This window comes from Mesoplodon bidens (genome assembly GCF_964165515.1).
Source record: "Mesoplodon bidens genome assembly, chromosome: 15".
Lineage (NCBI taxonomy): Eukaryota > Metazoa > Chordata > Mammalia > Artiodactyla > Ziphiidae > Mesoplodon > Mesoplodon bidens.
In genome coordinates this window covers 84,690,769-84,704,347 of record NC_138171.1, presented here as the reverse complement: position 1 = coordinate 84,704,347, position 13,579 = coordinate 84,690,769, and the positions used below count along the sequence as shown (strand labels likewise).

Sequence of the window (13,579 nt, the reverse complement as noted above, 5' to 3'; positions counted from 1 at the left end):
CCTCTGGTCTGATGTGGCGGAACTCAGAGCCACGCCCCACCCAGGAAGGGGGCACGCGGGGGTCTCCGCTGACCCGCATCCTCCTCCGCAGGCTCTCCCGTCAGCGCCCAGCCGGTGATCATGGCCGTGCCGCCCCGACCGCCCAATCTGGTGGCCAAGCCCGTCGCCTACATGCCGGCTTCCCTAGTGACGGCCCAGCAGCCCTCGGGCCACGCCATCCACGTGGTGCAGCAGGCGCCCCCTGTCACCATGCTCAGGGTGGTCACCAGCTCCGCCAGCTCCGCCAACGGATACATCCTCGCCAGCCAGGCCTCGGCGGGGGCTGCCCACGAAGCGGCGGGCACGGCCGTGCTGGACCTGGGCAGTGAGGCGAGAGGTAACTTCGCCACGCAGTCCCTTGGTGGGGACGTGGGTCTCCAGAAGGTGGAGCTGTCAGCTTGGGCCAGGGGGGCTGCAGAGCCCAGGCGTGGGGCCCAGGCTGTCTCTGGGGGACAGTGGCTCCCGGGCTGTGGCCTTTCCTCCCCACTCCTCTTTCTCGGGAAGCGCGTCCTATGAAGCAGCACTGATCGTCCTCTGAAATGCTGCTCCCTCCCTGTGCGCAGCACCTCGGATGCCCAGCGCCCCCAGGTGCCCCTGAACTAGGTACGGGGCCTCAGCTTGGAGTCGAAGGAAGAGTCCTGTAGAACCCCCAGCAGGGGTCCTTAGGAGGCGTTCAAAGTAAAAAACAAAGTCCTGAGTTAGAACTCTGGATCCCAGGGAATTAATGAGGTAAATGTTGAAAATGCAACCAATGCTGTCAGAGACCCTCGAGGGAACACTTTTGAATGAAGCAGCATCCTACTGACCACTGATGGCTGATCTCAGCGGCTACATCTTCTGTAATACCATCCTCACGACACATGCGTTTTGGGGAAAGAAAACTTAGTTATGGCTCCAAGTGCAAATCCTTTCATTCCAAACAATATGCTTTTTTTCTTAGATTAAACTTGCTTTGGTTAAAGTGCAAGGTATTTACATTTTTTCCTAAAGCCCTACTACTTGTTTTTATCTTGTCAAAGCATTCCATCACTGGAAGTTTTGGAATGGAAGTTGAGAACCAGGGTCTTTTCCCAGTGTCCCTGCTTCAGGGCCCCCTTCCCCACATGGACAGGCTTAGGCTGGGACGCCTGTGAGTGCCACCGCGGGTGCCACGAGTGTGGCTCTGACGCACGCTGTCCCCGCAGGCTTGGAAGAGAAGCCCACCATCGCGTTTGCCACCATCCCTGCCGCCAGCCGAGTGATCCAGACGGTGGCCAGCCAGATGGCCCCAGGGGTCCCCGGACACACGGTCACCATCCTGCAGCCGGCCACACCAGTGACCATCGGGCAGCACCACCTTCCGGTCCGGGCCGTCACTCAGAACGGCAAGCACACCGTTCCCACGAGTAGCCTAGCCGGAAGCGCTTACGGTGAGGCCCTGCCCGGCGTCCACTTCCTGGCCTTAAGCTCTGTGGTTTGACCAGGGTCAGTGCAGCAAGAACATTTTCCCAGTTCGTGCAGTCATCCATTCAGTTTATCGAGCACCTGCTGTGTGCCGGGCACTGGGATACGATGCCAGGGCAGCCCCGAGGGAACAGGCAAAATCCCCAGGTCACGGGGCTCATGCCCTGCTGGGGATAGAGGTCAGAGAGGGAAGTGAAACGCCACTGGCACCCTGAGCGCCACGCAGGAGAGCTCATGGTGCCGGCAGGCCCTGCCCGGGGGGAGGCGGGAGCCAGCGGGGTGTCTAGAGGGATCCACACTCACAGGCGGCAGCGCGAGGAGGAGACAGGGATGGAGCCCCCGGGGCGGGGAGTGGGCCGGGGTCCGGGAGGGGCTGGCGGCCAAGCGCTGCCGCTGGCTTTGCCCAGAGGCGCCCGGCGTGCCAGGGAGCTGGGCCCCTGCGTCCCTCGGCCCTCGTGTGGCCGCGCTGGCCTGTGTTCAGGACAGACGGGCGCCGCTCCCAGCCGGCCTCCCAACGTGACTCTTTCTCCTCCGCCCTAGCCCTCGCCAGCCCCCTGCAGCTCCTCGCGGCTCAGGCTAGTTCGTCCACCCCGGTGGTGGTCACGCGTGTGCGCGAGGTGGGGCCTGAGGAGCCGGCAGCAGCGGCAGCAGCGGCGGCCACCAGCACCGCCGCCACCGGCCCCTCCGCTTCTCCCCCCGGGGAACCCGAGCTCAAGAGGTCCCGAGTGGAGGAGCCCGTGGGGACTGTGACCACTCAGGCCGGGGCGATTGCGGCTGCCGGCCCACAGGGCCCCGGGACCGGGGAGTGACGTCGCCCGCGTGGAGGTGGAGTGGGACACACGCCATAAGGAGTTCCGGAGCTGGGCCGAGGCGGCCGACACCACCGCCGCTCGGGACCGAGATGAGAGGGCGCCACGCGGACCGAGCTCAGTGCCAAACGGGCAGGACGGCTCCGTCCACGTGCACCCGGACACACTCATCCTCCCGGCGTCTTATCTCCTGCCCCCTCTCTGGTTTAAAACAAAAACCCATAAACACGTTCAGACAGCTGATTGTACGGTTCTGGGAATTCTTTGTTTTCGTTTCCTTCTCCCCGAGCAGCACCTTTTCTCCCCCTGCCTTTCGTCCAGGGCGTGGGGAGAAGGTGGTAGCTCAGCGTCTCCGGGACCACGTCCAGGCGGCCCCGACCCCGCACAGGAGCCAGGCTCCCAGAGCAGCCTTCGCCCCGAGGACGGGACAGAGATGCAGCCTGGTGCATACGGGCCTCCAAAGGAGAGCACAGGCCTGGGGATCCAGCCCTGTTTGTAAGAGATTGGAAAGAGGTGAGAGAAAGGCAGCACCGCCAGATTCCAGACTGTCCTATGGTTTCTTCTCCTAAAAGTGACATAGAAAGTATTGGCATTAATGGGACGGAGGGGAGGGGCCTGGTTTGGCTTTGGGCCCCAAGTGTTTCTGGTTTTGTTGAAACACGGAATTCAGGCTTCATCGTCAACCTGAGGCAGACACAGAGGGGATCATCAGTTTCTGCGGTTTTCGTCTGTAGACAGTTTAGCGGCCGTAGGTCTGGGCTTCTTACTGGCATTAATCCCACGGAGATAAACCTGCTGCCCTGTCTGTTAACTTCAAGAAAGACTGACGGCCTCCCGGACTGGTGTTCAAGGCAGCAAGCCGTTCACACGAAAGATCCACCTGAGCCAGTGGCTGCAGCGTCTGGCCTGCGTCCCGGCCACACGGGGGACACGCGGCCACTGGTCCTCGGGGGAAGGAGGTGGCTGTTCGACAGGAGGGCTGTCACGTCGAGTGGCCCCCGTTTCCCGGTGGCTCTGATGGCTGGCTGCCACGTGGCCGCCCACCAGGTTCCGCTGTCTTCACCGCCCGACAGCCTGCCTGGCGTTTCCCATCGGAACCGTGTCGGCCGCCCGCGGCGCCGGAGGCCCTGGGCTCGGCCCGCAGCTCCCGCCGCCTCGGTGGGACCCCCCTGTGCCCCCCGGAGACGTGAGCAGAGCAGGGGGAGCCCGCAGTCCTTCGGCTCCGCTGGGAGAACGTTCTCAGGAAATGTTACGCACGTCTCTGTGAAAAGTGGCTTTCAACTTGGCCTGGCGCCCCGCGTCAGCCCTTCCACACGAGCTCCGGAGGCCCCGGCGGAAACGGTTCCTCCCTCACAGAGCCCCGTCCACATCAGGGCCCCCGACAGCAGGGCCAGGCGTGGCCAGGTGCTCTAGCTGTCGCGGTTGTCCCTGCACGCCTGGCCCGGGAAACGCCTGGTCCGGCGTCCGCGGCACTGAACCCACGTGGGAAGGAGCTCTCCTGTGACGCGGCCAAGACGGGGAGGGGTGGCGCCTCGGCCCTGTTCCCGCCCCAGGGTGAGAGGCGCTCACGCCCCGCTGACGTTGTGCGTTGCGTCGCGTGGACTGTGTCTTTGGCTGCGCCTGGTGTGTGTGGGCGAGTGTGAGAGCGAGTGAGGCCGAGGCGGGCGTCCCGACGCCGGTGGCCTGGCCCCCGTGGGTCCTCGGCCAGGCTCCGGGGTGGCCATCGCTTCCTTACCCTTCGTTGCTGCTCGGTCCCGGGGCCGCGCAGGCCTCCCGCACGGGCTTTTTGCTCGCGGGCTGCCCTCCTAGGGAGAGCTGGCGCCCCCCACGGAGAACAGATGCCCAGGACAGCTGAGGCCACAGGACGCCCTCAGCTCCGGGCCTCACTGCCTGGTCTGGCCAGTCTGGCCCTGACCCTGTGCTTTCCTGATTTCTGAGGTTCTTTAGTTTCTGTCTGTCATCAGCGGCGATCCCACTGTTTATTCTGGCCGTGGTTCAGGGAGAAGGGAGCGGAGGGCGGGGGGTGACCGGAACTGGAAGGGAGACAGGACAGGGTATCCTTCGGTGACATTCTGCCACGTGGAGAGCTTGTGCCTTTTTCGCTCCTCCTGGGAAGGAGAAGAAGGGACCCTGTGGAGCCCGGTCTCGGGGGACCTACCACTCCAGGTTCATGGTATGCTTCCGGATGGGCCTTTGGTCACCTGACCAGATGGCATGCGTGGCTCCCGCCAGCACTTGTCCTGGGACTGGTAGCCACGGGGCCCAGGAGTGGCCAGCTCCCCAGGGAAGATGCACGTCGTGGCCGGAATGGTCGCCGATGTCCTCAGATGGTTCCACACCCCCTCCCCCCGCCAGACCCGTCCACGGGAGCAAGGGCGGCAGGCCAGAGCTACGGGAGCCGCCGCCCTCAGGGCCCGGTGCCTTGGCCCGCCACAAGCATGCACTGCGGCACGTGCGCTGAGCCAGCTGAGGCTGGGACAGGAAGCGCAAGCAAGTCGACCTGGCCTGATGGTCCTGTCACTGCAGCCTCAGGGCACCCAGGGGCTGGGATCTGCACAGAGGATCAGCCAGGCGGGTGCGGCTCGGGGCAGGGCACTTGGGCCCCTGTTGTCACAGCGGCTCCCTCTCTATCCGGGTACCTGGGTCCACCTGTCTGGCTGTGCTTGACGAGTCATCACCTTTACCAGTGCCAGATACAGGAAAACATGCTCTTTGCACAGGAAGGAAGTCACGAAAATCACTGCTCTTAAACAGTTAAGTGTCTCCTTCAAGACAGTTGGGTCCAGCGTCGGCAGTGGGAAGGGCTGCACCTAGGAGCTCATCAGCTGCCCCGGAGTGGACACCGAGTGTCCCTCGTCCGCCATCTGCAGCTTTCTCCCCATGCGAAGCTCCCAGTCACAGCGCCGTCGAGGGCAGAACCTGTGATCAGTGCTCAGACAGTCTATCCAGCTTCACTTCTTCTTAGGTCCGTAAAGCGTACACAGCCTGCATTCCCCATGAGATCAGAGTCGTGCTTGGTGGAGGGGGGTGGTCCCTAGGCCGGACGCCGTCGTCTCTGACTTCGCTCGCTGCAGGGGGGCCCTCGGTCTCCCTCCCGGGGCCTGGTTGGTTCATGTTTGGGGCTTGCTGTTTGTGGGAGTTTGGTGAAAGTGGATTTCTGAGTTGCTAAACGTGCATCGGTGATTCTCAGGCTGGAAGGGAATGGGTTTGTGGGGACCCCCCGGCTGCCTGGTCCCTTCTCTGGACCTCACTGGTCCTGGCGAAAGACTAGTTCAAGGTCGCAGACATCGTTCAGCTAATGCTCTTACTTCCTCTAAAGGTAGCTCTGCGGGGACCATTCAGAGGGAGCTGTGCATCTCCTGGGGCGTGTTGTGAGACCTCTGTGGACAGAAACCCCTTTCTTGGCCGCTTGGAGTTCAGAAGGAGGAGAAAGACTTTTTTCTTAATTTTTTTTTGGCTTTTTACTTTGGTCAGTTTCTTCCTTTATGCAGACAAAGAACAGACCAAATGTGAGAGCGTGTTAGAGAAGAGAGGTTTGTTTGCGGGGCTTTTAGGGTTTAGACTTACGTACAGTTGATGCAGGGGAATGAGCTGTTTTTCTCCAAAAGCCTCAAGTTCTGCTCTGCCCTGGGATGGCTTCATCTGGGATGAGGGACTGTCGTGCCCCCGGGAACGGGCTTCGGGCGCCACGGACCATGGCGGCCGCCCCTTGCTTCAGTGCTGGGTAAACAGTGCGCTGCTTGTTCTAGAATAAGTTACCCAAAATGATCATGAGGCTCTGCAAGTAGAAACGGCCAGAGTTGCTAAACCGAGGCCCCGTCCCCGCATGGCTGACAGTGAAAGTGGCTTCTCCACGGCTGCTCGAAGCCGCCCTCATGATACCTCTGCCGAGAGAGACGATGGTGTTTAATAAAAGCACCATTTAAACCATTCACACGTGCTGCTGTAAAGGTGGGAGGGCCCGAGAGGGAGGGAGGGAGGCCCGGGGCTGGGGTGCGGTGGGCACAGCAGTGGTTTCTGTCCATGGTCCTCAGGTTGCTTCCCCATGTTCTAGAAATTACTCTCATCTCACAGGTTCCTTTCTCGAGGCCTTGCTTCCCGCGTTAGGGTTCAAAATGCTCAGGACGCAGCTCTCGCCATTGCGTGTGTGCCCGCCCTTCCTGTCAGGGCCCCGCTTCTCGCGTTTTCTTTTACCACCAGAAGCTGCTCCCTCTGGGTCCAAGGGCGGCGGGTCTGGGCCCGACGCCTGCAGGTGTCCTCGGCCATCGGTAACCGCGCGGCCCCTCGGGTGACCTTGGCCGACTGTGAGGGTCTCTGCAGAGAGCGGCCACCCGCTCTGTCCAGCCCCGGAGTCTCAGCCGCTCTGCAGCGCAGGGTGTGTGACACACCACCAGCATTTCCTCCGAACGGAAATAGAAAACGGGCCGTCTGCCGAGTGTGTTTAGGGAAAGTAGTTTTGCTCTTATGCTGCAAAGAAAGGACGGTCACTTGCCGAGTTGTCGTGTCCCCAGCACCGCCGGGCTGTCGGGGGCGTCTCTGCAGAAGGCCTCCCAGCCGGGCTCAGGCCGCAGTTCAGCCCTGCCTCCGCAGGGACGGTCCCCTCCTGCCATCAGACCGCGTCCTGCTGCGCCACCACCGCCCCTCCCCGCCCCCCGTGCCTGCTCCGGGGGCACAGGGCGACTCAGCAGAAGAGAGAGGTTGGAAGGATTCGTGCCTCTAGGTGTGACGAGACCCCCGTGTCCCCATCACATCCGAGTGGAGGTCTGATCTGTCGGGAAAACTGTCCCTGTTCCCGCCCCGAGCAGCACGGTGACCCTGTGGCCTGCTGATGGGAGGCGGCCTGCAGACTGGCCCCTGGCCAGGAGCAGGGCGCTGGTGCTGTGTTCTCACGCGGGGCTGGAATGAAGAACTCTTCGAGTGAGCGAGCCTCAGGACCCTCAGTGTCTTTTCTTCTCCCTCACGGTTTTCGCTGCTCAGTGTTTTAGAAGAGAGTGAAGGCAGCAGTCACTTTGTTTCTAGGCTTCTCTCTTTCTCTCCAGGGAGGAGCCCCACTCAGAGGGTTTCATTCATTCCTTGTACCTGCTTACCATGCTGGTAGCGATTGGGAAGAGGTCGAGAGAAGATGAAGCAGACACGCTTCTCTACTTGGGCTGACGTGCCAAAAGCTGGCTGCACGGGGCCCGCACCCGCGGCCGGATGAGCCAGGGTGTCTTCAGTTTATGCCTGCGGGTTTTAGTCTCCCTTTCGCGTCCAAGGGAGACGTGAGAGGTCTCCAAACTACTCTCGCCTTTTTGCCCCAACCCAGTTATTTTAAGAGTCAAGGTAGAATTGGAAGAATTCTAATTCATTATTCTTTATTTGAGAATCTTTTCCGGAATCGTTGGCTCACTTGATTCGTCCAAATATTTATTGGTGGTTTACTGTGTGTCAGAAACAGTAAAAAGTGCAGGGGAGGCCAGACCTGAGAGGGACATGGCCATTTAGACCTGCGACCCCCGCCCCCCGGGGTTAACGTTCCAGTGGTCTGACACTTTAAAAAGATTCTGTGCTTCCTGTGTAAAGGTTTTCTTACCTGCAGTAATAGGACTTGCTCCTCTGAGCTGTTGCCCAGAGCCACGAGGAGTGCTGTGACCTGTCCCCAAATTCTGAACATATTGGCTGAGCTGGAATGAGGCCTGTGACTCTGAAATGGATTTTTTGTGCTTGAAGTTAATTCGCCTAAAGGGGATCGAACTACACCTGTGGCCTCTTACGATCTTGGCCTCCAAATTTCTGGGTTAACTGGTCCAAAAAAATTTTTTTGATCAGTTAAAATAGGATTTAAAACTCCCAACACTTTAAGTTTGGACCTGACCTCCTCCCCTCCCAGCTTCCTTCCAGAAGGGCTTTCTGAGTACCTGGTAGCCCAGAACTGACCTGGCTCGATTTCTAGCTCAGGACGGGGATCCGGGAGGAAAGAAGAAAGTGTGTCCCTGCTCGTGGCTTACACTCAGGCCCTGACCTTGGGCAGCTTGGCGCACGTGGGGGAGGGTTAAACCCAGCACGGATCGTTCCTTCTTATCTGACTGAGAATTCTCCTGTAAAGATCATTTGGGGGGGCGGGTGTTGTTAGGGGCGTGTCTGTGTGTGAGTGGTTTTTTTTTTTTTTTTTATGGTGGTTGTCTAGAGTATTTTTCACAACATGTTTAATCATCAGTGCTTTAAAAAGTGGTGGTATCCTGTACAGTGAATTAGGTCCCAGAGCGTTGGATGGGAAGTTGCACCACCTGTGAGTGTGATCGGGCCTGTGGGACACCCAGGAGGGTCGGCTCGAACCCCGGCCCGGGAACGAGAGGATGGGGCGGGGCCCACCGCAGCTGGGCCGGCCTGCGTTTTCATTTCAAATGGGATACAGTATTTTTTTAATAAGGAGCCATACTTTTTTTTTTTTAAGTTTGAGATCTGAATGTGATTTCTAATTGTACCAGACGTTAATGTTTTAAAGCTATAACAAAGTTTAAAATTTCTACTTTTTGTTTCTCATTCATTTTAACTGTTCTTTTATCTATTAAATTGTTGTATGTGGATGGGGAAGTTTTGTTTCTCCTCTTAGCATTTGTTTCTATAACCAGAAATAAAATTATATATTAAAGAAACGACACGGGGCTCTGTGTGGTCTTGGGAGCGGCAGCTCCGCCCCCTCAGCTGCGGGGAAATCGCCGCCTGCTCTTTTCGGGGTGCTGCTGGATTGACAGTCACCGGAAGGGGGCGCTTGGGCGTTGGTGCCGCAGACTGGCTCTTGACTTGGGGTTTGTCACAAATCCATGATCTTCAAGTTTCCCTCATGTTTGTGCGTGGGACTCATCCCCTCGTTCAGCTGATGACGTGCCTTTCTCAGATTTCACAGTGGTCGACGGTGCTGACTAAGGTTTGAGGACTTCTCTTCCTCCCTCTGGTGCTCCATCACCGCTCCAGATGAAGCCTTCATACAACAGTGAGAGATTAATCACAGGTTAGGATTTTAGCTAGAGAGCAAGCAAGAGTGAGAATAATGAGTTTTAGGAGTTACATTGGCTAATTCGCATCTTTTTTTTAACAATTTCCTCTTTTATTTATTTATTTATTTTTGGCTGCGTTGGGTCTTTGTTGCTGCGCGCGGGCTTTCTCTAGTTGCGGTGAGTGGGGCTACTCTTCATTGCGGTGCACCGGCTTCTCACTGCAGTGGCTTCTCTTGTGGAGCACGGGCTCTAGGCGCCTGGGCTTCAGTAGTTGTGGCGCACGGGCTTAGTTGCTCCGTGGCACATGGGATCTTCCCGGACCAGGGCTCGAACCCGTGTCCCCTGCGTTGGCAGGCAGATTCTTAACCACTCCGCCACCAGGGAAGTCCCTCATTAGCATTTTTTAACTGTTTAAGTTTTTTAAGTTTTGTTTTTGATTAAGACAATCATTTCTCACTAGTAAGACCTTAAAATAGCATTTTACGCAAATGTACATTTTGTAAGAAATAGTCAAATATTACCCTTGGTAATATCACTTGGGGTGTGTGTGTGAGTGTGTGGGAGCACATACTTCTCAATAAAAGTTAAGCTACCCTATGAACCTGGGTGAGTTCCAAAGGCAAGGGAGTGCGTATCCCCACCAGAAGCCAGGTTGTGCATCGCAGCTGTAATCACTATTGCCGAAATTTGGAAACAAACCAAATATTCATCACGAGTGGAATGGAGAAGTTGCAGTAAACTCGTACCGTCACACACCGGTGAGTACACGGCGGTAAGAGCCGCTGTCATCCCACAACACAGGTGAGCCTCGCGGCATCACCGTGAAGGCAAAAGGCAGTACTGTGGGCTCCGTTTGCATGAAGTGTAAAAAGAGGCAAACCTGATCTCTGGTGATGAGAGCGAGGCTAGCGGCTGCCTCTGGGGAGGGGAGCCAGCGGGGAGGGGGAGGCATCTTGTATCCTGAGTCCTGGCCGTGGCCGCTCAGGTTTACAGCAGCGTGTGCTGGCGCCAGCTTGCAAGAGCCGCATGTTCAATTTTCAGGGATTCTGAGAGCTAACTGTTCACCAAAGCCACTATTAAAATTGTACTTACATAAACTTAATAATGTAAAAAATTACGTTAAGACCCAAGGTAATAAATACTCAATTCACAGCACACTATTATTTTACTATTACCGCTGCTCTCGAGGTTGTTCGTGTGGATTGGGCCTGTATGGTGAACAGACTGTCCAGTGGGATGCTTCTTACTGTGTATCTGCTCCTAACTGTCCAGTGACAGCACGTTGGCAGCTTGAAATCCGCCACTGTGGGAGTGTTCACACCACGGAAATTATCAAACACTACAAATCAGCCTCCCCACACCCACAGAGGAGCCAGTTAAAGGTTTACCAGCATACCACTGAGTTATGGAAGTGTGAGACATCGCTGAGTTCATTTAAGATTTGTGTGCTTTATGTATGTTTTACTTTAATAAACTTTGTGTGTGTGGCTGTGAAACTGGTATTTGAACTTTCCAAGTCTCACATTTTGTAGGTCCAAAAGCAGTTACGTTTGGATTTGATTTGTAGGCCACGGCTCAAGTAAACCAGCAAATTCCCACCAAAACCACGTGTCGTTATTAAGCGATTGTCTGGTAGCCTCAGACCCAACTTTCTGTGCTGTTCCATGCTTCCAGGGCTGGGCCTCTCCAAGCCCGTCTCTGCTGTGCCGGCTCCTCCCTGGCCGGCGGCCTGACGCGGGGCGTTGGCGGGGCCTGGAAGGCCAGGCCTGGAAGGCCGAAGGCTGCTTCCTGTTCTCCGCGGCTTTCTTCAGCTCCAGGAAACGTCCTGACCACAGCAGCTGACAGCAGTGGGTTGTCCCAGCCCGTGGAGGCCTCCTCCCAGGTCAGTTTCAGCTCTGCGGGACCCCTCGGCCCAGCCGAGGCTTTCACCGTTCCACCCTCTTCCCCTTGTTCCCCCAGCATTAGGAGCAGCTGCTGCTCCCTGTGCCCCTTCCGTTCTTCCATACCTGGTTACAATTCTTTATTTTATTTTTTTTTTTTTTGCGGTACGCGGGCCTCTCCCTGTTGTGGCCTCTCCCGTTGCGGAGCACAGGCTCCGGACACTCAGGCTCAGCGGCCGTGGTTCACGGGCCCAGCTGCTCCACGGCATGTGGGATCTTCCCGGACCGGAGCACGAACCCGTGTCCCCTGCATCGGCAGGCGGACTCTCAACCACTGCGCCACCAGGGAAGCCCATGCAATTCTTAATATTGAATCTTCTAATGAAATACCTGCTTTGCATCTCCAGACGGGCCTCCTACGGACGCCAGGTGCGCGGAGTCCGTGCTGACCTCGCTCAGGCCTCCCTGCAGCACGTGGGACTCCCGCTTCGCTGGCCACTGCTCAGCAGGCAGCGGGCAGAGCGGCTACAGGCGTTGACCTGGAGTCCAGGTGCTGGTGCCGATCCCTCCTCCGCCTACACGTATGAGGGCCCTTAGCCAGTCTTTTAGCTTCAGCCAGCTCATCCTTCAAATGATAACAGTAACGCTCTCCTCAGGGTGAGAAGGCCATGTTAGGTGAGACGGCCGAGGTGCGGTGCTCAGCAGGCTTCCCAGAAAGACGGCCTGTAACCAGGCTTCCTTTGCCAGTTTCCTTCCTCTTCACCCTGAGGCTCTTCGGGGCTCTCGGGGGGTGCCCGCCTCGCTCCATGCGCTCTCGGGGCAGATGCGTTCTCACCGCCTCACCCGCCGCCACTGGCTCCCGGCTCTTCAGCTTCAGCACCAGTCACCCGCAACATCTCCACTTGGGCGCTGTAAGAGCATCTCACCACCCCGCCCCCGCCCCGAGGCCGGAAGGCTTGCAGAGGCATGCTGAGCCCGCCCCCTCCCCTCCATTCTGGGTCTTCCCGCTGCTCATCCCTACGAGGCCTCCCTGACCCTCCCTATCCAAAGAACATTCAACTTTCCCTCAACCCTCTTCTCTTACTCGGCTTTATGACCCCTTCAGAGCATTTCACTACTAGGCTTACGTGTATGATTGTATATTTGATAATGGTCGTTTTTGTTGGCTGTAAATTCCATGAGGGCAGGGACTTGGCCTCTCGCAGTCCCCATTCCCCAGAACCTAAAACACTACGAGCACAGCACAGGGACTCAGTCATTGCTCGTTCCTTGAAAGAATGACTCCACAAACCTCCTCATCCTCTCCTGCCCCGAGGTCGAGTGAATGGCACCACCCCATAAGCAGAAACCTGCTGTTGCCCTTGGTTTTTCCCTGTTCTTCCTCTCACCCAAATCCATGTTACCAGGTGCTACAAATTCCCCCTGAACGGTTACTGAATCAGCCTACGTCTCCATTCACGTGGCCCTTACCTAGCTCAGGGAACCTCCCTCCCTCTCCTGGACCAGCCCCTTCTCTCCACCCACCCACCCCACGGCCCCCCAGTCCATTCTCTACTCTGCTGCCCAACAGCAGGTTTCCCCTGAGGTGCATGTAAGCCACAGGAAGCAGGCCTTCGTGCTGCCTTCAGGACCTTCGCCTAGGCCATCCCCTCCCACCCCTTGGTCTGACACCCTCTGGGCTCATCTTAGGCACCTGTCCCTCCCGAAGTATTCCTCCTGTTTTAGGCTGTAACAGCATTTATCACGCTGGATTGTCACTGCCCAGAGGACCGCCCTGTGTCCCCGCGTACTCTGCAGGGTGGAAATACTGTGGCCAACACACCTCTCAGAATTACTAGAAATTGACCTTCCCTCTCTGAGCATGTTGCTTTATCTGTAAAACGAGATACCGATAGTCTGTGATATGGTGGGGACTGAATAAGATTTTTTAAAGCAGCAGGTACAGCCTACGTTGGGTGCAAAATGGAATGGGAGCTTTAAAAAAGAACTTCTGAGAGCTGCAGCTGTTCCTTGCAAACTGCAGGACACGGACCCAGCCCACGACCGCAGTCTGTGTAGTATATTCAGGTCGCACTGAACACGGGACCTGCAGGCGGCGGAGCGGACTGTGTTCATGGAACAGAACCTAGAACTGGGGAGATGGACTGAGGCCCAGCGGTGACAGGCCGCTCCTAACGGCTCCCGGGCGCCCAGCGCCGGAGCTGCATCGGGGTGCCGGGTGCCATGGTTCCGGGGTGCGGACGTTCCGGGGTCTCGAGGTCCCGGAATCCCGCGGTCCAAAGTGCCGGAACGCTACCCAAACCCAGCCCTGACCGTCGGCCCTCGCGCTGACGGCCCCGCCCCCGGCTGAGACGCTCCGTCAAAGCCCATTGGTCGACGGCCTGTGCGCCCCGCTCACGTGATGCGCCACGGGACGCTGCACGGGACGCGA

At 57.8% G+C, this 13,579-nt stretch overlaps 1 protein-coding gene across 1 annotated transcript in view; it reads left to right on the top strand.

Moving 5' to 3' along the window:
* Positions 1-9,174, top strand: part of FOXK1 (forkhead box K1) — a 69,278-nt gene extending 60,104 nt beyond the window's left edge. The window contains exons 7-9 of the mRNA XM_081255568.1: positions 92-376; positions 1,224-1,448; positions 2,023-9,174. Of these exons, the coding sequence (XP_081111694.1) occupies positions 92-376; positions 1,224-1,448; positions 2,023-2,291 (779 nt within the window). The 3' untranslated portion in view covers positions 2,292-9,174. The remainder of the gene's footprint in view (positions 1-91; positions 377-1,223; positions 1,449-2,022) is intronic.
* Positions 9,175-13,579: the final 4,405 nt, after the last annotated feature.